The sequence below is a fragment of the Haliotis rubra genome, unplaced genomic scaffold (assembly GCF_003918875.1).
Source record: "Haliotis rubra isolate DU_JTF1 unplaced genomic scaffold, ASM391887v1 Scf404, whole genome shotgun sequence".
NCBI lineage: Eukaryota > Metazoa > Mollusca > Gastropoda > Lepetellida > Haliotidae > Haliotis > Haliotis rubra.
Genome location: NW_025767085.1, coordinates 287,163 through 311,540, shown reverse-complemented (window position 1 = coordinate 311,540; position 24,378 = coordinate 287,163). Strand labels below are relative to the sequence as shown.

The following is a 24,378-nucleotide window of genomic DNA, read 5'->3' as shown; positions in this document are numbered from 1 at the left end:
TCACTATGATTGATTAACCTTTTATAAAATCTTTTAAACATGACAAAATAAATATGTAAGTAACATTTGGCAGTAATGAAACAGGGAAAAGAACAATTAAAAAAACGGAAATATCCGAAGATTCCCGAGTGTTACGAAGTTTTCCGAATGCATGTCAGCGTATCGCAATACGTATCGTTTTCATGTCTGAACAAGTAAATACCGGTAAACCGGTTATATTGCGCAGCCCTAGTAATTACTCAACAGTATGGTATGTTTAGGATCAAAGTGACGCTAACCTTGACATTTGTACAGCCCACAGTAAATGGCGACTGCTGGGTGACGGCCGTCACCTGTTTCGGAGCTTTACACACATAGCCATGGTTCGCGTCACAGGCATCGTCGTTCCACTGAGCACCCTGTATCCAATCAACAGATAATCTTATTAGGCTAGTTGTTTGGCAATTGAAACTATTAGAATATTGCGAGCGCATACGTGACAATACCTGCCTGTCCCTTGAGGCATTTTAACGTCAGTTAACAGCATCCTCAAGGTCATGCATCAAAGCATGCAACATAAACTTTCGAGGTGATGAAGTCGTGGTACATATATGTTACAGGAAGATCAACTAAACAGATCAAACATATAGAATAACAGCTCTGCTGGTTTGTCATACAGGAAGGGAAACAAATATACTCAAAACACCCAGTGTAAGTCGATAACAGATTAAATTACTGCAGTGTCTCAAAATGAAGGGAGTCACGGGGCTTTTTCCAAATATTTAATTTAAGATTGTTCAACAACTGGACATTTCCAAAATGATTTTACTTCAGTGAAAAAATGCGAATGCCACCCATATACTCGTTTGGCTGATTGCATTGTTTCAAGATGGAGTGGATCATTGGGCGGTGGGGTAGCCTAGTGGTTAAGGCGTTCGTTCGTCACACCGAAGACCCGGGTTCGATTCCCCACATTGGCACAATGTGTGAAGCACATTTGCGGTGTACTTGATATTGTGGGAATATTGCTAAAAGGGGTGTAAAACTAAACTCACTCACTCACTCATTTTCAGTATATAAGTATTGGCATCGAATATTTACTGGCAAAATTTTAAAATGGCTGGCTGCAGAGTAACTAAACCATTCACAAACTGATTCCATGAAGACGCAGCGAGTTGTTTGCCATTGCATGGTGCGAGAACACTCACATTACTATACAGGAGAACACAGTTTTCTTGATGTCCCTGGTAATTGTTGGGCTCGTTCCGGGCCCAGTTGGTGTATTTGTTTGGGTCACCGTTGGTCCATACAAAAGAGTTTGCGTTCTTGAGGGCGTTGAACCCAATCCACACTCCATCATTGAAACCTAGAACAAAACCCAAACCATTCATCGGCATATAATCTTCATCGTGAATTATGTCTGTTTAGAAACAGACATATTCCACTGATGAACAGTATTTTAGACAGCGCATATATAATATATCCGTGTACGACACGTACTTATGACACCTTTATCCGAATGCAGCCTTAAGAGGTTCGAAGAACATGGACTATTATCTTTAACGTGAATTCACACTATGAACACTGTTTTCGCTAAGGGGAGACAACGGTGTGACACGTGAGGATACTTATATATAAAGGGAGGTAAGTGTGGTACAAGCGGACTTTAAGCGAGGCGGGAAGGGCTTTGGAGAGAAACTACACATACCTGGTTCCTTGTATGGGTTTTAAGTCAATAATATTAATTCAACATATATGTAAGAAATAGTACGTTTGGAGAACGCATTACCGAAATAGTCTTACTTTTGTATGGCCAACACCCAGCATGCACTTCGCGAAGACGACTTCCGCCACTCACCCAGGTCACAGCGGCCACACGACAATGCGCAGTGCACGTGCATCCAGTCAGGGTTCTTCCTGCACTCGCCCATGTCCGCCCATGCTGCGCACTCAGCAAGAGTGTGTCGATCAGCGCACACAAACTCACACAGTGCGCATGCGTCTTTGCAGTTGGCCGCCATCCATATTGGATTTTTCTGACACTCCCCACTCTCAGCCCATACCTCGCACTTGGTGTTGTTGGAATACGCATTCACGCATTTCTCTGGGGGCACAACATGGCTTCAATGTTTCATATCTCTCGTATGATTATAAGTAACCATGCGCATTCGCGTTCATGTGATATACTTTCAACGAGGGCTGCAAGACATGTTTGCACACACATGCAGAATTATCCTTACTTAGAATGTAACATTCAGTCATGCTTTAGCCTGTTGGAAAGGGCTCTAGGGTTGTATAGCCGAAGCAGCGGTGGATGGAGGGAAGGAGTAACGGGGAGATGTAGCAGACTACGTGGGAACACACAATACTGATACCGACAAGGTACAGTCTTATATCTTATTCACATATTAACATGCGATTACTCAAAGAGCGTTTATCATTATATGTTGGCTGAACATTAAAGAAATAACTTGGTGACATCCATCACGATTTCGCTCTTATTGATATTTTTTGAATTCCTGACCTTAACAAAACAAACATTATCTGCTGGTTACTAATAGCAACACAAACATGCTACTGAAGATTGTCATAATGATGGTTATGTTTTTGTTGCATTAGAGAATCACGTTAAAGTCGTTGAGAAAGTAAATGGATTCGATACTGACGAGAATCGTGATCAGGAAGAAACGGCATGCTTAGTTGGTCCGAAAGTGTTACCTTTCTGAATCTGGCTGTTGATGAACTGGTTTTCTGTTTTACTTGCTACACTGGTCAAATCTCCTCCAGCTGCTCGACAGGCGGTCCGTGATGCCTGCCACGTCACTTCCGCCTTGACCACAAGGTAACACGAGTTGAGGTAGGGCTTCCACCCCGGCTGACACCCGTAATACTTGCCAGCTAAGGAGGAGAGACTAGTATTGCAACATTCAGGGGATATTAATATGAGGTAGGCTGCTGAAATATTTGTTTACATGTTTGAATGAATAATGGCTGAACAAGCAACAAAACCCTTTCCACAACCACGGACACTCTCTGTTGTTCGACATAAAACATACATAAATGAATAGCCTTTCTGAGGTGATGCATGTTGCAACCCTTATAAACCATCCCTTTGAGTCGGATGATGCTCTTTGAAATCTTATAAATGAACGTGTTGTGCTGGATCTGTGTGGGAGTCAAAGGGGGAGCATTTCTGGGATGCTGCAACACCATGATGAATAATCAGATGGAAACTCAGTTGTAACAAAAACACAACAACTTTACATCACCGGTGTGTTCATCGGGTGATGCTTGTGTCGATATGGGAACGATTTCCCATTGATCCCTACCTGGCAGAGTCATCGGTGAGGTCGTAGGCTGTACAGTGGTGGCCTGAACATTTCCTGAAACACAAATGCAACATTATAGGCACTGTTCTATACGGATGTTAGCATATTGCTTAAACGTTGAACTCCATTTCGCAGGTGTGAGTTAGTGAGTGAGTTTTGTGTGAGTTAGTGAGTGAGTTTTGCTTTACACCGCGTTTAGCAATATTCCAGCAACATCACAGTGGGGGACACCAGAAATGGGCTTCACCTATTGTACCCATATTGGGAACCGGCTGTTTTCGATTCTTCATTGACAAGCATTAGATGCCATTAGATTTCTTTCAATTCTGCATGAACCAGTATCGGATCCCAGACCTGCTCTACCATGCAAATTGAACATAGACATGCACCGTATGCCAAACCTTACCTTTCTGGCAATTGTATGATATATATATAAGCATAGGATGCCAGGACTACTCTTTGTGGCATTTATAAATGGACACAGATCGGATGCCAGATCACATCTTTCTGATAATTTTACATTGACAAGCATCAGATGCCAGACCTACTCTTACTTCCAGTACTGCATTGGCAAGTTTCAGATGCCAGACCTACTCTTACTTCAAGTACTACATTGACAAGTATCGGATGCCACGCCTACTATTTAGTGCAATCCAACATGTAAAAGTATCAGATGTCAAACCCACTCTTTCCTGCACCTCTACGTGGACAAGAATCGGATGTCCCTGAAAGTGTCACAGTGTGTGATCGGGATATAGTCTGTAATAAATGTATTGTCATGCCATTGGTGATCTGAGCATCAATAGGAAGTACGTACCTAATTTCTTACAAATGTAGCCATTTCTTCTTTGACAGTCATAGTCGTTCCATCTGGCATTGGAGACAACCACGAATCCACAGTCTTCGCTGTTGCCGTAATCATTAGGCTCGCCTGTAAACAATGATGTTTGGGAATGTTGTGAAAATGTAAACTTGAATACTCAAAACCTACTGCCTGTGTTCATTTTATAAAGAGGACTAAAGACCCATATATGTGTCCAATATATACACGTATGTCTTTGTAAACGTTTTGTAAATGTCCATCATTAGAATTTTATTAGCCGTATATGAAGCACAGTAAGGCTCCAGTTTAATAGTTCCATGTGGGATAGAAAGCTCAAGTTTTGAGACACATCCCATCCCAACCCTAAAACAAATCTATTTCAGAAAAAGTGAATTCCCAAATTCAGTGGCCTGTTTTGCAACTCATTCTGGTGTTTAAGTCATAACTGTTAGCAAGTCAGAAGTTTATTCAACAATTGTCGGATGTTTATAGATGAAATCTTCAATCTTCAGTCCACCCAGCTGTGAATGGGTACCTCGTTAGGATGAGAAAGCCACAATATCTCGGTGCGCCCAGTGGCTGCAAGAGCTGTATACTCCCCAGGGAGTTGAGATTGATAATACGATGTGCCATTGAGATTGACATCCAATGATCGAGGGAACAAATATCAGCGCATTGAGCAAGCACTAGTTGCCTGGATATGTGAATTATATAAGTAGCCTATAATAACAATAATAATTTGAGTGGTATTTTAGGAGTTGGACTGTATAATATAGACAAACTTTATGGATATCAACTTCTTTATTTCGTTAGTGCGACGTTTCGATACAGATTCTTGTACCGTTGTCAAGCAATCTTCAATGACTTCCTGAACTATGAGGACCGGCAAAATCCTACCTCATGACAAGACTGTATATATTCAATGACACCTTTGAACAATAAATTCATAAATGTAGGGTTGTTGTTATATGATCAATGTATTATTAGAATGTTTACTTTCTATAAACAAAATAGAAATCAGATAAGATGAATTTGCCGGATACAACGCTTAAAGGAACTTACACCCAATCCAAGTTGCCCCCATCCCACATACCCTAAACTTAAAGAATTAAACCTTTTATCCGATATCATACTTTTGAAGTGGTCCCTCCAGCTGTTGACTAAACAACGGACTGACCTGGCACCCAGTTCATGTAGGCGAAAGGGGCTCCATCATCCCAGTTCCAACCTCCTTCGCTGTCACGGTCGTTAGCGCCGATCCACAGTCCTATTATGGACATGCGTTTGATGCGACCTGCAATTCGTCCAATATCAGTAAACAGGATTCCCAATGACTATTGTCCAAGGGTAATGTGTGCATTGTGGCCAGTCTATAAATTACACTGTTATTGTGGATTAGATGTCACTTCAAAGTGACAATGAGTGAAAAGGAGGGGAAAACAGCCATTACAAAGAAGCGTAAAAGGTGAACGGAAAGAAAAATGAAAGGGAAAAAGGGAATTTACTAGAGTTGATAACGACGTGGGCTTGAGAGATTTTGCAATATTTCGAAGCTCAAATATTGCACAAATACGACCGTGCATAAACATACAGTTAATTTTAAGCCACGCTGCTCTGTATGGAATACTAGAAGGGACATAAGCACAATGTCGCCATTACAAAAAGAAGCAAAAAGTGACAAAATATAACCAAATTGCGACGAAGGGACATATCGGCCATGCATTGCATTGTCGCGCTTTGAATACTATGTTTTCATTCAAGCAAAGGGGATTTATGAGACACAGCTACAATGTCCCTTCTAGGGTTCCATAGCTATTCATCGTAGTTGATAGCTGGGATACATTGTACGAGGTTCATGCGACCAATCTCAACAGGTCATCCTCGTAGTTGCAATGCAGAATATGCGACATCCCAGATTACTGTTGCCACACGGTACATGCTTGGTGGTCCTCGGATCTCATTTATACAGCTGGTCCTTGTTCTTGAATATATTGCCCAACACAAAGGTGCTTGAATGGTTATGTCACAGAGGACACCCATACAATCATCATCACCATCATCATCATCATATTTCAGCAGGGTAGGAGACCAATCTCAAGAGAGTTCAATACGATATCATAAGGACAGAGGCTGAGTTCACTAACTCAATAGTAATTATATCAACCATGTATAATTAGCAAAAATCAAAACCAATAGAGAGAGGAATAACGAAAATGGAATCAACTCTTTAGTGGGCAATTTTCCAGCAATTTTCAAAGACTAAGGAGAACAGTGAATCTGAGCTATACACATTGTACACATTTGGGAATTGACGCGGTTCACAAGTTCTGTCTCTTCAATTACCTATATGCGTGGCCACTCCCTGTTATTAGAGCTGTGTAGACTTGCTCTTTCATATGGTTTGGAATATTGCTGGAAAATGAACCACGCCATACTAACGAAAACATAGATGGTAGCTGTACCCATTGTACACATTTGGGGACCCGAACTCAGAATTGTCAGGTCAACCAAAACACTTCAGCATCTCGGCTACTCCCTATGATCACCTGCTATGTAGAATTGTTCCGTTATGCTGGTGATGCTTGCTAGCTGACCACCACGATGCATGCACATATCTCGGGCGTCCATCCACGACAGCAGTTGGGTGTTGAACTGATAACAATAGTCAGAGACCGAGGACTCTTCCCAGTATGCACCGCACTTCTTGCTGAATACCGCTAAAAATAAAGTTTTCACTCTTGAAAACGAGCACATATACTAGTACTTTTGTCTGAGGGAAAACACATATTTTTAAAAATCATTGTCGATATTCATTACCAATACGAGGAGTTTAATGATAATTTTTTTACTGCTTTTACAACTTTTTTTAACACCACACTCAGCAATATCGTGCATTCTGGCGTGTAAATAATTGATTCTGGACAAGACAATCCAATGACTGATCTTCTAAAGTGGGACCAGATAATCCAGTGACTGATCTTCTAAACTAGGATCATGCCTCCTCAACGTCCAACACCGTGACCCCCTTAGCCGCACGGTTGGGCGAAGATCACTCCCTACCCGGGTCTTCACAAGAGTAGTGAAAATATGCTCGAGTATGTGGACATGTGGATAACAATCATGTTTTAAACAGGCTTGTAACTGTAGAAAGAGGATGTTTGCAGCGGAGACCAATGCCTCTTTGTACACTACACGTATGACGTAACACCAGCATCAGTAATGACCTCAAAAAGCTTTTACCACCACCCCCACATGAAGAGAAACGATTGTTTGATCATCACTGTTTTGGTATATACTGCTCAAAACAAATGTTAAAACACCCATTTTTCGTGACAATATGGATTATCTGTATCATATCAAAAATATTATGTTCTGAAACTTCTTTGGAAGTGTGTCATCCATACTCACGTTTAGGCGTTGGTGCCGGAGTGGACCGATTGGGATCATTTACTGTAAGTAAATGTTATGAATACATTTTAAACTATCTCCTAAATGCAGGGGAATGCCATTTTCCTCAGTGATACTTTTAAACACCCTTGGCTTAAGTTATACGAACAAGAGATAGTACTACCATTTAGCTTTCAATAGACACAAAACTTTACATTTCATAAAAGACACATTTACTTGTTTAAGTCGCATTCAGCATTATTCTCGCTCCATGGCAGCGGTTGTATGTAAATACAGTCTGGACTACACAATCCAGTGAGTGATAGTATGATCAACAATCCCCACCGTTAGTATGACACACAATCATTTCAGGCACCATGGGTGACCACTTTGGTGAGGTATGTACCCTTAACACGACCATAGGCTGCTATAGACATGATGTTATATGACATGACTTGATAATGTATATAGATTAATATGGAATTAACAATGTAACTCGGCATACCCACATACATGGCTGTCAGTAGTGAAAGTACTATACTATGATGACTTAAAATACATTTAGAAATGGTAGGTCATAAATAATTCTAGACAAGGAGCACTTTTGATAGTCAGAAACAGAGACAAAACAGTAAAGGTTTAAAACAAAGAGACAAAAGTTCAACATTTCAACTTTTCCCCCAAATTTTCCGTTTACGCATTGACATCTTTGTCTAAAATTGCCAAACGTCACAAATATAGTATCCTATCAATAAATTAACGACTGATAATTGCCTTTGATTTCAAGTTGTATTTTAGACTGGTTTGGATATTACATTTTGTCAGAGACCATTACTTCATCTGTTTGGTATAATTTATTTGGAAGTAACATGATTCTATGTTTGGAGTTGTCGGATGGTTTGAAATGAAAGCTCTTTTGTTCAGTGTTATAGGACATGCCATCTCTAGAACAAATAGAGAACAGAGGAGTTCTGACAAAAAGGTCTGAACTGAAGAAGTTTCTAAGGTGCCAGGATGGCGAGATAACTGTGAGAGTCAGAATGTCTTCTCTATTACATCGAGGAGAGTCTACATGCAGAGATCATTAAACAGCAAGACCAAGACGAGTATGATAACCTCACCAGTGCTTGCTGAAATTATAAAAGAAGTTTTCGTCACCGTTGCAGTTTCAACTCCATACTCACACCATGCCACGTACAAGAACAGAAATATGTTCATCTTGGACGAAGTTAAACAAGTAGGCGCTCACTGTGTGTACAGAAACATGAGGTTGAGAGCCTTCTGTACGCGTGAAATAACGCATGTGTTCATGTGTTTACCTACGAGTTGTTTGTTTGATGTTCAAGCCCCACTCAGCAGTATTCTAAATGGAGAGTCTCTGTAAACAATCCAGTGTAGGCATTCCAGTGATTGACATCATGAGCACCGATCTGAGCGTTTCGGATACGATGAGATGCATCGACCAAGTCAACCGCCCAATTCCGTGAGTCGTCTTTCGCGACAAGCATAGGTTGCTATAGGCAAATTATAACCCGTATCCTCAGGTGCTATACGTATGTATGTATGTATGTACGTACGTACGTCTGTATGTACGTCTGTATGTACGTCTGTATGTATGTATGTACGTACGTACGTCTGTTCGTCTGTACGTCTGTATGTATGTACATGTGTGTGTGTATGTAGGTTTGTGTGTGTGTGTGTGTGTGTGTGTGTGTATGGATGGATGGACGGGTGGATGGATGCAGGTGCGTATGTAGCAATGTATGTAAATTAAGTACTTTTTGTACTTGGATCAAGCTATGAGTATACACAATATAGCAGCAGATTGTGATATAACCTTCACAAAAACGTAATCTTTATATTTCCAGTAGAGTCACTTAACACAGTGAACGGAGAACAGTTGGCGCAAATGTAACCTAGCAACGGAAAGTTCTGGAACCCCTTGTAGTTGCAGTAAGGAAGAGATCGGAGTGATTACTTACTAGCAGCCTTCTGGCAGATGAAGCTATACTTCTTGCTGCAGGAATAGTCATTCCACTTGCCGTTCTGGTCCTTTGCCCAGTTACCAAGAATGGCAGCACAATTCTCGTTGCCAAGGTTGTTAGGTTCATTCGTGTTCCAGTGTGTGTAGGTAAACTGAAGCGTAAGGACTTAGAGGTGTAACACTATTCCTTGTATTTTTGCTGCATAAAAGCATCAATCAACCCCTCGCAAGTCATGTGTCGAGCCCCTCAGACTGAGACCTAATCTTCCCATTAAATGTTGGGTTAGGATCAAACAGAATACGTGAAACGTTTTTATGGATAGCGCTTTCTTTTTATTCTTCATACGACGTTTCAAAGCTCTTGCTCCCCCCTTATATCCATGCAAATATTTCCCGCTTCATATTTATCAAAATATTCTCCACCCCTTTACATGTCTATGAGAATATACCCCCATTTTACCTGACGAAGGAGCAAGAATTAGCTCTGAAACGTCTTATAAAGAATAAAAAGAAGTTGTTATCCACAAAAACGTCACGTATTCATGTTCGTCCAACTTTGAATGCCTTTGCAGAACTTAGTAAGAAACTGCTGGTACTCACTGGTGTTTTACCATCAATCCATGCCCAGCCACCTTCTTTGGTTCTATCCTGAAGACCAATCCAGTAGTCCGCACCCGAAACGTGACCTTGGAACATGCCAGGAATACGTTCCAGAAAGTGATACAGATCTTACACAATCGAACTTCAAGACCTTCATATTCATGTCAGTATTCCCCCTGTAGAATGTTTCCCGGAGGATATTTATTTTAACATTTCCCCAACCCTACTATATGTTTTGGTGAATATGTCCCCCCATATGCAGCAGCATCCTTTCATCCAGGTATTGTTTAGGTGTCTACATCCTGTCTCTATACATCTATGTGAGCATTTCTCCTTGTGTATCGATCAGAGTATCTATTTCCTTATGTCAACACCTCCCCTACATATCCATTTGAGTTTCCCCGATGCATATTTATTTTACCCTCACTATTTGTGAATAAGTCCCCCAATATATATTTGGAAAATATCCACACATTTGTGCGTGTGCGAGTGAATATATCCCGCTGTACATCCGCTGTATATCTGTGTGAGTGCGAGTGAATATATCCCGCTATACATCCGCTGTATATCTGTGTGAGTGCGAGTTAATATATCCCGCTATATATCCGCTGTATATCTGTGTATATCACCCTATGTGTGTGTGCGTGCGTGCGTACGTGCATGCGTGCGTGCGTGTATATATATGTGTGTGTGAGTATTTCCGCCATATATATGTAACATTTTCTTATAGATTATATCTATGTGAGCACACCCCCTTAATATCTATGTGAATAACATTTAACACATAAACGTCCATTTTAGAAATAACTTTGTTCTACACCTGTAGTGTAGCGTAATATATTATATTCTCGCCCTGAAGTATTATAGCTTTCTGCCGACACTAAAATGACACGCCGTGATTGTAATAGTGCTACTGTTCACAAGGACACCACATTAAACTGACCGCTGAGAAAGGCATCAGTTCCACCGTCGGGGATGACCACTAGGTGTGCCATCTCGGCCACACACGTGTCGCTCGCCTCTATCCACGTCGAATCACTGTTGTTGAAGTAGAAGCAGCTACCGCCGTATTCATTCCAGCCGTTTTCACAAACAAACGTAGCTGATGGATAGAGAATAGAATAGATTATGAAAAATCAAAAGTTACTGATACAGCTATTGTTTTAACAAGCAGCAAGAATTTCCTGTTTTCTGTTTTCCACGTTTGCCTAATTTATTAGATACTGTGTTTTTTAAATTGTCATAACCCGATATGTAGAAAAGCACCTGCATCATTCAAACAGATACAGGGGCCTTGTGCATGTTGAAAGCTATTGCTGTTTTCAGAAACGAATCCATCGTGCATATTTTGATAAGGTTCCTGCCGAGTCGAATTTTACACAAAACGCTCTTTACGAAATATACCTAAACCTTAATTTCATATTACTGAGCAAAGGTTTACAAGTTGGATACCAAAATCCCTCAGTGAGTTTTAACTTGCACTTGGAATAGAAACCAACGACCGTTTTATTGAGATTAGAGTAAGTTTAGTTTTACACCGCACTCAGCAATATTTCAGCTATATGGCGGCGGTCTGTAAATAATCGAGCCTGGACCAGACAATCCAATGATCATCAGCATGAGCATCAATCTACGCAATTGGGAACCGATGACATGTGTCAACTAAGTCAGCAAGCCTAACCACCTGATCCCGTTAGTCACCTCTTACGACAAGCATGGGCTACTGAAGATCAATTCTAACCAGAGTCTTCACGGGTTATTGAAAGTAGATGTATTTGGCCAAGACATTCCTTCACTATGACGACACCCCACCAAATGCCTATATTTGTCAATTGGCACGGAAATATATACAGGATGCTTCGGGTATAACGAAATCAGAGTGACAACTGATTTTAGTTGTAATAACCGTACTTCATTATACGCAATTCAACTATAATATACACCATGTGGCCGGAATAAAACCACTCAGTTCGTAATATAAGACAGTTCGTTATAAGCGTGTTCATTATAACTGTAGTTTAATGTATGAAATTGAAAAATATATGAGCGGTCCCAACCCTTTAAACTGGGTGTACATCTTATTCCACCTCGAGCTACTTACGTTTGGGAGTAGTGATTTGTAACACAGGCTTGTTCACTGAAATCATACACACGAACGACTTCAGCTGTGTGCAGTCACTCGAGGATTGCCATGAGCCAGTTGTGTCTCCTTGAACCAGAAACAACATTAAGAACTGAAACGTATTTTACGTACAGGTTACGAATGGGGTAGTGCTACGATCGCGTTGCGGATAGGGTCCCTGTATGTTTGGTCAAAGGCGGTTACCGGAAATATATTAATACACCAAAAAAGAAGGCAGCTGCCAAAGAGAAAAACAAATTATGCATATAAGAGAAGGTGGCTTCTTCACCTGTATTTATTCTAAACATTACTCTCGCGATTAATACGCATATAACGCGATTACCGTGAATATAGTTACGCTGAGTATGGCAAATCACCGGATGTTTGCGATAACCCATATATTTATGATAATTAAAGCGGTTACCGGGAATAATTGAAAGCTATAAGGGTGTTACTACATACAAATGATAGTAAAATAAGCTTTAACAACACGTACGTATACGCTTGATAAGGCACTTGCCGTATATATTATAGAGATGAATAAGGGTCTTATTAAACACATATACACACACTCAACAACTGTAACAGAAGATATATGTAACAACCCATGCATTTCGTGGCATGTCTCTATATCCGTCGCTACACAAATCAACTGGCGTGGCCTTTACGAAACTGAGCTGTATATCTGTTTTTTTCTCTGACACATGTGCCATTGACTTTTTTCTTCTTGTAGCATTTAGGTCCCCTTTGAGCTCCAGACCTGTTTTTCTAGGAAAGAATCAATTTAGAAAACAAAACAATGTGCCGTACTTGTGTCGATGTAACCGCAGTCCTGGGCGCCTGCTTTGTTGACGGGGTTTTGGGGGGCCCATTGTGTGTACCCTGCAATAGTCGTCCCGTCTACCCATTGGAATGCTCCGGATTTACCGTTATCTGTAAGAAATGTGGATTGCTAAACAAACCTCAGCATGACATTGTTAAAACAGACCTCGACATGACACCGTTATAACAAACCTTGATATGACATATCGACAGACAATTTCTACCCAGTTATGTATGGTGGCTGATTAGGGCCATCGCTTTCTCGCCTTAAAATTCGGGGGCGAGAAAGCCTTATCACGAGACGAGAAAGCGATAACACGACGACAAATATGTATACAAGATGAATTATTCGGCCAATAAGGCCGGAACTGGTAATTTAGGAACATAATGCTAGAGACTGCATCCACTAGTGTCATTAGTGTCATTAAATAAATCAAGATAACCTTGTCACCCAACACAAGACCCCTCTTTCGTCCGATACAAAAAATCACCTTGTCGTCCCTCTCATTCTCACAAAAACGAGGATTTACGCTTAAGAACGATCTCTGGTTTCCTGTAAATCTAATTGTCACTTAACTAGCTGTATATCACTTTGCTGTATCCACATCTCTTTATCCTCATTATTTGTGTCAACTCGATTTACCTTATCCCAATTATAATTGTTTTTATAACTGCTATTTTATCGGTCCTCTGTGATTTATTGTATATACATGTACATGTCTTGCTTCCTGTAAATCTGGTATATATAGTTTGCTTTCTAAATCTGTCTTTAATCACCTGAAGAAGGGGCAAGAAGTAGCCCAGAAACGTTGTGTTATACAATAAACAAGAAGTTGCCATCCATATACTCGTCTTATATATTTACCAACTTCTAAATGCCCCTCAAGAATCTCACTGTATAATCAGAAAGTGATTATATAAACAAAGTGATAATTGCTTACATACATTATGTGTCATATTTATCGGACAGGTGCCAATCAGTTGTGGTCGGACAGTCACAATCCAGATGTCACAACATGGATTATGGTGTACCACAAGGTTCGGTTCTTGGACCGGTTCTGTGTACTTTGTACACTACCCAACTAGGCCATGTGATTGATAATAATTCTGTCGATCATCACATGTATGCTGACGATACTCAGATGCCAGACCGTTTGAATCTTGATGATAGACAACCACTGGCTAAATTAGAATCATGCACCGGCCAGATCGCATCCTGGATGTCAACAAACAAATGTGAATCAAGATAAAACGGAAGCTATGCTCATTGGTACGGATGCAATGGTCACAAAGTAGGTGTTACGCACCTGTCTGTGTGTCACGAAAGTATACCATGTGTACCTGTGGTTAAGAATCTGGGTGTCTTGGTGGAGTCCACATTGAGTATGGATACAAGAGCTATGTCGAAAATGCCATTTTCATTTAAGAAACATCGGCAAAGTAAGGCATCTTATATCCCAGGAAGCTGCCGTTGCATTAGTTCGAACACTGATATTATCACGCCTCTACTATTGCAATAGCCTACTGAGTGGTGTGTCACAAACATCTGTTTCAAAGCTACAAAAAATACAAAATACTGCAGCCCGAATTGTGTGTCTTGCTCCAAAGTTTGCACACATACAAGTCACTTCTACGATCCCTACACTGGCTGCACATCTCAGCTAGAATTGAGTTCTTGTACTCGCATACCAGTACCTTAACGCTATCGCGCCATCCTATTTGTGTGAAGTTGTAAGCCAGTATAATCCAACCAGAACTCTCAGATCTCAGTCCCAAATTCTGTGCACAGTGACCAGATACAGACTGAAACGATTTGGATTCAGATCATTTGCCTACCAATCAGCTGTTCTATGGAATTCTCTGCCTGAAGATCTCAAAACAGCCCCAAGCCTGCTCTCCTTCAAAACTCTCCTCAAAACGTTTTTATTTAAGAAGTACTTTGTCTAGACTCTCACCCAAATAACTTTACCTTACCATTAGAATACCAGCTGGCGTGGAGTTTGACGCGTTACAAATTCACTCATTATTATAATGTGTTATACGTCATTACTATTCTTCAGTTTCTATGTATTTATCCAGATGCAAACAGGGACACATTTTAGTTCTAATTGTTCGTCCTACCGCTTGCGCCGATCCAGATACTGTCGATTCCAGCGACGACTTGTTCTTTGAGGTACAACTGTATAAAGGTTTGGTCAGAAGCGCTGGAATATACAACATGGCGAACAGTGAACCCCGTTAATTGTCTCATTTCTAACAGTGGCGGGATAACAGAAGAACCAAGACTAGTACTACCTAATTTGCAGAGACAAGATCCAATCAATACATGCCAAGATTACCAGGTTATTGTGTATAACAGTGCCAACTCGCAAGGTACATGCGTATTACTGACACTGGAGGTATATACTACCTTAAAGAGAGAATGATTCTCACGTAGGCACTATTAACATTTTAGCCTGGTAAATATATCAGCTAAAATACCGACTGCGTGATATTCTTGGATAGGATATTCAATAAAATACTGCAAAATCACATATTTCGCCAACGTAAAATGCTTCCAGGAAGGAAAACATTTATTAGCCAAAATCATAGAAAAATATTGTCAGGTTTTACAAAAAGTATGATGGTTCCCATGTTCTAAATATATTGTAATGTGAATCGAAAAGAATTTTTAGACAACTTATTTCAAAGCATGACTTGTACCGTTTACTGACAGAAATACTCAGTCCCTAGAAGTATCACAGAATAAAAACTGACCTGTCCCCTGTGGGGTTTAACAATGATGTAACAACGCCTTCTTTACCTCAAGGTTTACCAATCCCAAGCCTCATATAAGTGCTGGTTTTTATCTTTTAATCATGAACAAAAAGCAGAACTGACTTTATTTGTTACATTTGCTCACTGACTTTTTAGTTTGAGAGATCCGTGTACAACTGTCATAGTGGTTTATGGTAAAGGTTCTCCTTACAGTTTGCAGTGGGTGGAACTGCCACATACCACAATCAAGGTTTTGGTTGTATGGGTTGCTTGTCAGGACGAATATGTGATACCTATGCTTTATGTCTCTCATCGTGGAGTTATGCTAAACGACTGAAGAACAATGACTTGTTTTCCTGACTCACAAACCTTTTAAGACTGAGGAGAGATGCCCCCTGATCACTGCAGAATTTCTTAGCACTTGCCCAGGTCAAACTGTACAGGGGGTTGAAGGCAAAACAGTAGTCTTGATGTTGTAGCCACCCGTCCTGACATACACCTGTAATACATACGGCCATATAGAGTATACGTCGCCACATGCACTGACTCACACCTGTGATACATACAGTCAAATAGAGTATACGTAGCCACATGCACTGACTCACACCTGTGATACATACAGTCACATATACCACAGTAGCCATCTGTACTGATTCACACTTGTAATACATAGTCACATACACCACAGTAGCCATCTGTACTGACATACACATGTAATACATACAGTCACATATACCACAGTAGCCATCTGTACTGATTCACACCTGTAATACATTCAGTCACATATACCACAGTAGCCATCTGTACCGACATACACATGTAATACATACAGTCACATATACCACAGTAGCCATCTCTACTGACATACACCTGTAATCCATACAGTCACATATACCACAGTAGCCATCTGTACTGACATACACCTGTAATCCATACAGTCACATATACCACAGTAGCCATCTGTACTGACATACACCTGTAATCCATACAGTCACATACACCACAGTAGCCATCTGTACTGATTCACACCTGTAATACATACAGTCACTTATACCACAGTAGCCATCTGTACTGATTCACACCTGTAATACATACAGTCACTTATACCACAGTAGCCATCTGTACTGATTCACACATGTAATACACACAGTCACATATACCACAGCAGCCATCTGTACTGATTCACACCTGTAATACATACAGTCACATATACCACAGTAGCCATCTGTACTGATTCACACCTGTAATACATACAGTCACATATACCACAGCAGCCATCTGTACTGATTCACACCTGTAATACATACAGTCACATATACCACAGTAGCCATCTGTACTGATTCACACCTGTAATACATACAGTCACATATACCACAGTAGCCATCTGTACTGATTCACACTTGTAATACATACAGTCACATATACCACAGTAGCCATCTGTACCGACATACACATGTAATACATACAGTCACATATACCACAGTAGCCATCTCTACTGACATACACCTGTAATCCATACAGTCACATATACCACAGTAGCCATCTGTACTGACATACACCTGTAATCCATACAGTCACATATACCACAGTAGCCATCTGTACTGACATACACCTGTAATCCATACAGTCACATATACCACAGTAGCCATCTGTACTGACTCACACCTGTAATACATACAGACTTATACCACAGTAGCCATCTGTACTGATTCACACCTGTAATACATACAGTCACATATACCACAGTAGCCATCTGTACTGACTCACACTTGTAATACATACAGTCACATATACCACAGCAGCCATCTGTACTGACTCACACTTGTAATACATACAGTCACTTATACCACAGTAGCCGTCTGTAGTGACTCACACTTGTCATACATACAGTCACATATACCACAGTCGCGATCTGAACTGACTCACGCCTGTAATACATACAGACACATATACCACAGTAGCCATCTGTACTGACTCACACTTGTAATACATACAGTCACTTATACCACAGTAGCCATCTGTACTGACTCACACATGTAATACATACAGTCACATATACCACAGTAGCCATCTGTACTGACTCACACTTGTAATACATACAGTCACATATACCACAGTAGCCATCTGTACTGATTCACACCTGTAATACATACAGTCACATATACCACAGTAGCCATCTGTACTGACATACACCTGTAATACATACAGTCACATATACCACAGTAGCCATCTGTACTGACTTCACACCTGTAATACATACAGTCACATATACCACAGTAGCCATCTGTACTGACATACACCTGTAATACATACAGTCACATATACCACAGTAGCCATCTGTACTGATTCACACCTGTAATACATACAGTCACATATACCACAGTAGCCATCTGTACTGACTCACACCTGTAATACATACAGTCACATATACCACAGTAGCCATCTCTACTGACATACACCTGTAATACATACAGTCACATATACCACAGTATCCGTCTGTACTGACTCACACCTGTAATACATACAGTCACATATACCACAGTAGCCATCTGTACTGACTTACATCTGTAATACATACAGTCACATATACCACAGTAGCCATCTGTACTGACATACACCTGTAATACATACAGTCACATATACCACAGTAGCCATCTCTACTGACATACACCTGTAATACATACAGTCACATATACCACAGTAGCCACCCGTCCTGACTATTTACCTTGGGGCTTCTGACAGACATAGTTCTTTAGTTCGTCACAGTTAACTGCCACCCACGACAGTTTCCTCCGTCTCACTTTGTCCAGCTCCACACAGGTAGAGTTTCGGTCATTACTGTAAATTACAACATCGCTGTTAAAGCTGAGCGTACGTCCGTATGTGTGTGTGCGTTCCATGTGTGTGTGAAGGCATGTGTGTGAATGCGTGTGTGTGAGCCTGTGAGTGCTTGTCTGAGTACATGCGGGGATGCGTGTGAATAGAATGTGTGTGAGTGCACGTGTTTGCTTGCCTTTATGCATGTATGCGTGCGTATGTGTCGGAGGTCGATGTGTGTGCGTGAGCGAGCGTTTGTGTGTGCGTGCGTTCATGTGAGCATGCTATCAAGTGATTAAATAAATAAGTGATCAGGAGTGTGGGTAAATCAAGGTGTACCTGGGACACGGTATGGTTTGAACAACGAAGGGCAAATTATTTGAATAGATTTCAATATAATTATCTTACTGTAGTATACACTATTTAGCGCTTCTTAGTGACAATGAGTGAGTGAGTGAGTTTAGTTTTACGCCGCTTTTAGCAATATTCCAGCAATATCACGGCGGGGACACCAAAAATGGGCTTCACACATTGTACCCGTGTGGGGAATCGAACCCGGGTCTTCGGCGTGACGAGCCAACGCTTTAACCACAAGGCTTCCCCACCGCCCTCTTAGTGACAATGAGTTGGTTGAGTTCAAATGTACGCCTTTAGCAATATTTCGGCAATATCACGGTGGGGGCTACCAGAAATCGGCTTAACACACGTTGGCAATCGAGCCCGGGCCTTCGGCGTGACGGGCGAACGCTTTAACCACTAGAATACCCACAGCAATGAATGTCAGCAAGCTACAAATACAAGAAGTATAGAGAGCGTTCAGTTCGATCCACAACGTCAAGGAATTACAGCTATCTACTACCTACAGGAATGATCCACCAGGAGACCAAAGCCTGGAAACCGTCACCTCACTTTGAGCAGTATTACCTGCCCTGTTCAATAATCTTGGAAACAAAACAAGTGCTCACTTTGCTATGGTCCCGGGGTTATCCTTTGCCCAGTAGGTGGGGGAGGAGGCAAGAGGGGCCCCACCATCCCAGTTCCACGTGACCCCGTTCTGAAGATGGAAAGAAGCAAAGTATACATGATCATTTAATGGAGCATACTTCAAAGTCGTATACTGCATTGGAGTTAATTGTCAAAGCATTTATATACAACCCATTATTCGATGAATCAACACGCATTTACACACCTTATACAAGGTGGCCATAAGGTGTTTTACCTGTAGCTACCCTACCCATCAGCTAAAATACGTGGCACACAAACTTTCTTATGCACAGTCTAGGATTATATCTGATACAAATAACGTGTGAATGAGTGAGTATTTAAGCCACTATGTTCCAGCGATATCACGACGTGCAAAGCCCCAGAGTGTGAGTGAGTATGGTTTTCAGCAATATTCCATCAATATCGCGGCGGGGTACACCGGAAATGGGCTTCACACGTTGTACCCATGTGGGGAATCGAACCCGGGACTTCATCGTAACGAGCGAACGCTTTAACCACTAGGCTACCCCACCGACACACACACACACACACACTCTTTGTAGAGATGCTTCGATTCCAAAAGTGAGTGAGTTTAGTATTACGCCTTTAGCAATATCACGACCGAAAAAGTACCAATGTGGGGAACCTGCGTCTACCGCGTGAAGAGCTAACGATTTAACCACTAAGCTACCCCCACCCCACCACAGATTGTACTCACCTCCTTCGGGGTTGTTCTCAGGCCTATCCATAAATCCATCCCTTTCTCCTTCGCCATGTCCGACAGGAAGCCCTGGGAGTTATCCCCATCAATCTTGCTCAGTCGGGCGCTGTATGACTGGCAGAGGGTACTGCAAACAAGCCACAAAGTGATATGATTAATATTTAAAGCAATGTCCTTTCAGTTTGAAGTTCAATATGAAAATTCATTCATCACCATATGTCTTAAGCATAAAGTACGAATAAAAAATTTGACCAAAGAAGCCACATTCAAATACTTTCGATTTCGCATATTTGCAAAGTAATTAGGCTTCGCATATATTTTACGACATCAGCACCAAATACAAAAAGGGTTACCTCCCTTTCAATTTAATGCAGTATGATCGTGGGACATGGGAGTAAACAATTTTTTGCAAACAATTCTTTTATGTTCAAAGCACTCTTCTGTCATGAACATAGCAGTAGTCGAGTGAGTTGGGATGAAGGCAGCTTTAAACACATCCTTGATAATCTCCAGGGTTCACGTTCTAGTGGAGGTTTATCGGAATGTACACCCTGGACATTATAGAGGTTGTGCTTAAATCTGCGTTCATCCACACTCACTCAATTACTGCTATGTTCATGACGGAATAGTTGACACATCTTACCTTGCATCAGACCACGTTCTCTTCTCGGGGATGAGTTTATAGCAGCTGCCGTTGTTGTACTCCCAACCGTCATCTGCGTTACATACCAAGGGATGACCTGAAACAACAAGCTGATGTCAGCGTATACCCTCAATATCATAAAGACGTTGTTGTATTCCCCAACCGTCATCTGAGTTACACACCAAGGGATGACCTGAAACAACAAGCTGATGTCAGCCTATACCCTCAATATCATAAAGACGTTGTTGTATTCCCCAACCGTCATCTGAGTTACACACCAAGGGATGACCTGAAACAACAAGCTGATGTCAGCCTATACCCTCAATATCATAAAGACTTTGTTTGGTTATTCTAAAGAGTGTCATGTATACGATGGTGACGAATGTCAACCTGTACATGAAAAGTGTAGGGTGTAGTTTCTCTTGTGACTTTTACCATTCGATCCTTCCCACATACAGGGCGCTTTGTATAATGCTGATAGACTACTCGATACAGAGACTACAAGCTCCTGAATCTCCATGAAGGTCAGATAAGTATTCATATTAGCCCTGTTAGCTCTATTTGATGATGGGGCCAGAACAAGCCCTGAAACGTTGTACCAAACAATAAAAAGAAGATGAAACCCAGTAAAAGTCTCTATGTTCATCAAATAGCATCTTCTGAAAATGCCCATCAAACATCACATCGCAATTCTTATACACATACTGACTATACTTACTCTTCTGTCGCTCACAAATTATTCGAAGCCACGACGAACAGCTGGAGGAGTTGTAACCCTGGATGTTGACGGTGGCACAATGTTTGCTGCCGTCGTTAGGTGGAACCGTCCCTCCCTGCCACTGTCTAAAAATAGTAATCAAGCAAAAGACTACAGCGTTATCATAAACACCGGCGTGGAATCAGCACAACAATCGCATCGACATAAGTGAGCAAATGTTGTTTTACGCCGCACTCAGAAATATTCTGGCTGCATCATTTATTCAATAAACACTGGGCCTGACAAACCAGTGATTGATCACGTGAGCGACGCCACATCAGCTGGTGCTGTAACAAGCCATAAAGGCTGGAGACCTGTTTCAATAGGGATCTGCAATGGTCGTATGTGAAGGCGAATATATGTTTAAAAGATCCAATGTATATCTCCAACTTCACACTGATATGACTAGTATGTATATGACTCAATCCATCAGTCAAAATCCACAGTCACCCGACAATCAGTCAACTCCCCCACCTTTCCTCGCAACCAAAACCCAAAAATACCCCACGCAGTTAGACTTTAGACGCAGGACTCACATGAGTGAATTGTCTATGGGGGTGTCGTCCGCCGCCCACAACCACCCCTTTCCGTCTCCCCTGTTGTACACCCCGCTCCACCAGTCAGCCACATCCGGAAAAACACTCGATGCGTTTCGCAATGTCTTCATCAACCAGTCCTGGCAAAAAGAACATGGCAATATCTAGGAACACAATTTGGGTGCTGAGCACAAACATGGAAGCACATATTGCTATTTTAGTTTGATTCCACTTATCGGTGCTAACACTTATCGATAGTAAACCCAGCTTGCCCACATCTCAGCTCCTGGAACACATGACACGTGGTAGCCTGCAGCAGTACTCTGGGTTGCAGAGTCCCTAGTGTAGTGTTTTACTTTCATTTGTTGGCGATCTATAGCCTGTTTTTACATTATGTGTTGTTCAAATAGTGATATCACGTTTAACTTGACATGCTAGTTCTAATTCTAACTATGATAGTCTAGTTCATTTGGTGTCCTTTGACGACAGGTTTTATAATATACACATATCCATTATCAGTAATAATGTAAGGGCTGAATATGGCTGAACCATTGCCGATGTGACGCTAAGTATTCACTCACGCACTCTCTGTTGCAGATATTGTAGTGTAGCCAACAACAGCGTCGTCTATGACTGCAGTGGGAAAGCCTTACAAATTATGAAATATCTAAATGATATGCTCAATAGTAATTTTTGCAACCGAGTGAACCAAGTGGAATATTAGTATTCCACATCTTCAAGGGTTTCAATTGGCATGGCCTTGTGGTTTCCGAAATAATGACGTAAGATTATTCTTGCTCTTTCTTCAAAAGTTACAATCTAATTTAACGCCACGAAAATCCCAATTATGCCGGTTGATGTGAGAATGCTGGGAGAACACTGGGCTGACTACGACTGACAGTCCCCGTACACCTCGCCATCAATTAGCTTGGATCCTTGACACTTAATGTGCATAGCAATGCCTATCAATGTGCAGTGAAGTCTCACCCGTTCTTGCACAGTGTCCAGTTTGTACATGTTGGACTGCAGAGCCTGACATTGACTCCGGGCACCCGTAAATGTATGACGAATGTTGTTGATTACGATCTTGTAGCAGCTGTCTCCCCGAGGCCTGTCAATCCACCCGTATGGACATACTTGACCGGACACTGTCAACAAAGCAGGATATGGACATACTTGACTCGATACTGTCAACAAGGTATGATATGAGGTGATGTGAGGTGAAATTGGGTTTAACGTCGTGCTTGAGAATATTTCGCTCATATGACGACGTGCATGCGTGTGTATGTGTATGTGCGGCTGCTTGTAATAGCCCAGACTGAAGCTGGTTTTATAGTGCTAGCCCACAGAGATGTCATGCCGCAGTGAAGCATGAATACCCCACTCTGACACATTATACTGACTCCGAGCCGACCAGTCTTGTTGTACCCATTAATGCCGAGCGCCAGGCAGGGACCAACAAGTACCATATTTTAACGTGTTTTGGTATGACGCGGTCGGGGAAGGAATGATATGGACAAACTTGACTGGTCAATTTCAACAAAAATGGTATTGACATACGTGACTGGTCTCTGTCAACAAAGCATAATATGAACATACCTGACTGGTCAATGTCAACAAGGTATGATATGAACACACTTGACTGTTCAATGTCAACAAAGAATGGCATCGACATACTTGACTGGTAACTGTCAACAAAGCATAACATGAACAAACTTGACTGGTCACTGTCAACAAGGTATGATATGAACACACTTGACTGTTCAATGTCAACAAAACTGGTATTGACACACTTGACTCTACACTGTCAACAAAGCATGGTATCGACATACTTGACTGGACACTGTCAACAAAGCATGGTATCGACATACTTGACTCGACACTGTCAACAAAGCATGGTATCGACATACTTGACTCGACACTGTCAACAAAGCATGGTATCGACATACTTGACTCGACACTGTCAACAAAGCATGGTATTGACATACTTGACTCGACACTGTCAACAAAGCATGGTATCGACATACTTGACTCGACACTGTCAACAAAGCATGGTATCGACATACTTGACTGGACAATGTCAACAAAGCATGGTATTGACATACTTGACTCGACAC

General features: G+C 41.4%; 1 protein-coding gene across 1 annotated transcript in view; it reads right to left on the bottom strand.

Moving 5' to 3' along the window:
* LOC124287665 (macrophage mannose receptor 1-like) overlaps positions 1-24,378 on the bottom strand; it is a 76,698-nt gene that overhangs the window by 31,752 nt on the left and 20,568 nt on the right. The window contains exons 2-25 of the mRNA XM_046724167.1: positions 23,249-23,409; positions 22,262-22,401; positions 21,687-21,811; positions 20,969-21,065; positions 20,323-20,452; positions 19,586-19,674; positions 18,529-18,641; positions 16,173-16,302; positions 15,168-15,250; positions 13,035-13,157; positions 12,204-12,311; positions 11,046-11,204; positions 10,103-10,188; positions 9,501-9,654; positions 8,640-8,648; positions 7,540-7,581; positions 6,678-6,848; positions 5,309-5,425; positions 4,126-4,239; positions 3,309-3,362; positions 2,698-2,877; positions 1,838-2,083; positions 1,188-1,345; positions 279-398 (exon numbers count right to left, since the gene is read on the bottom strand). Of these exons, the coding sequence (XP_046580123.1) occupies positions 279-398; positions 1,188-1,345; positions 1,838-2,083; positions 2,698-2,877; positions 3,309-3,362; positions 4,126-4,239; positions 5,309-5,425; positions 6,678-6,848; positions 7,540-7,581; positions 8,640-8,648; positions 9,501-9,654; positions 10,103-10,188; positions 11,046-11,204; positions 12,204-12,311; positions 13,035-13,157; positions 15,168-15,250; positions 16,173-16,302; positions 18,529-18,641; positions 19,586-19,674; positions 20,323-20,452; positions 20,969-21,065; positions 21,687-21,811; positions 22,262-22,401; positions 23,249-23,409 (2,909 nt within the window). The remainder of the gene's footprint in view (positions 1-278; positions 399-1,187; positions 1,346-1,837; positions 2,084-2,697; positions 2,878-3,308; positions 3,363-4,125; positions 4,240-5,308; positions 5,426-6,677; positions 6,849-7,539; positions 7,582-8,639; positions 8,649-9,500; positions 9,655-10,102; positions 10,189-11,045; positions 11,205-12,203; positions 12,312-13,034; positions 13,158-15,167; positions 15,251-16,172; positions 16,303-18,528; positions 18,642-19,585; positions 19,675-20,322; positions 20,453-20,968; positions 21,066-21,686; positions 21,812-22,261; positions 22,402-23,248; positions 23,410-24,378) is intronic.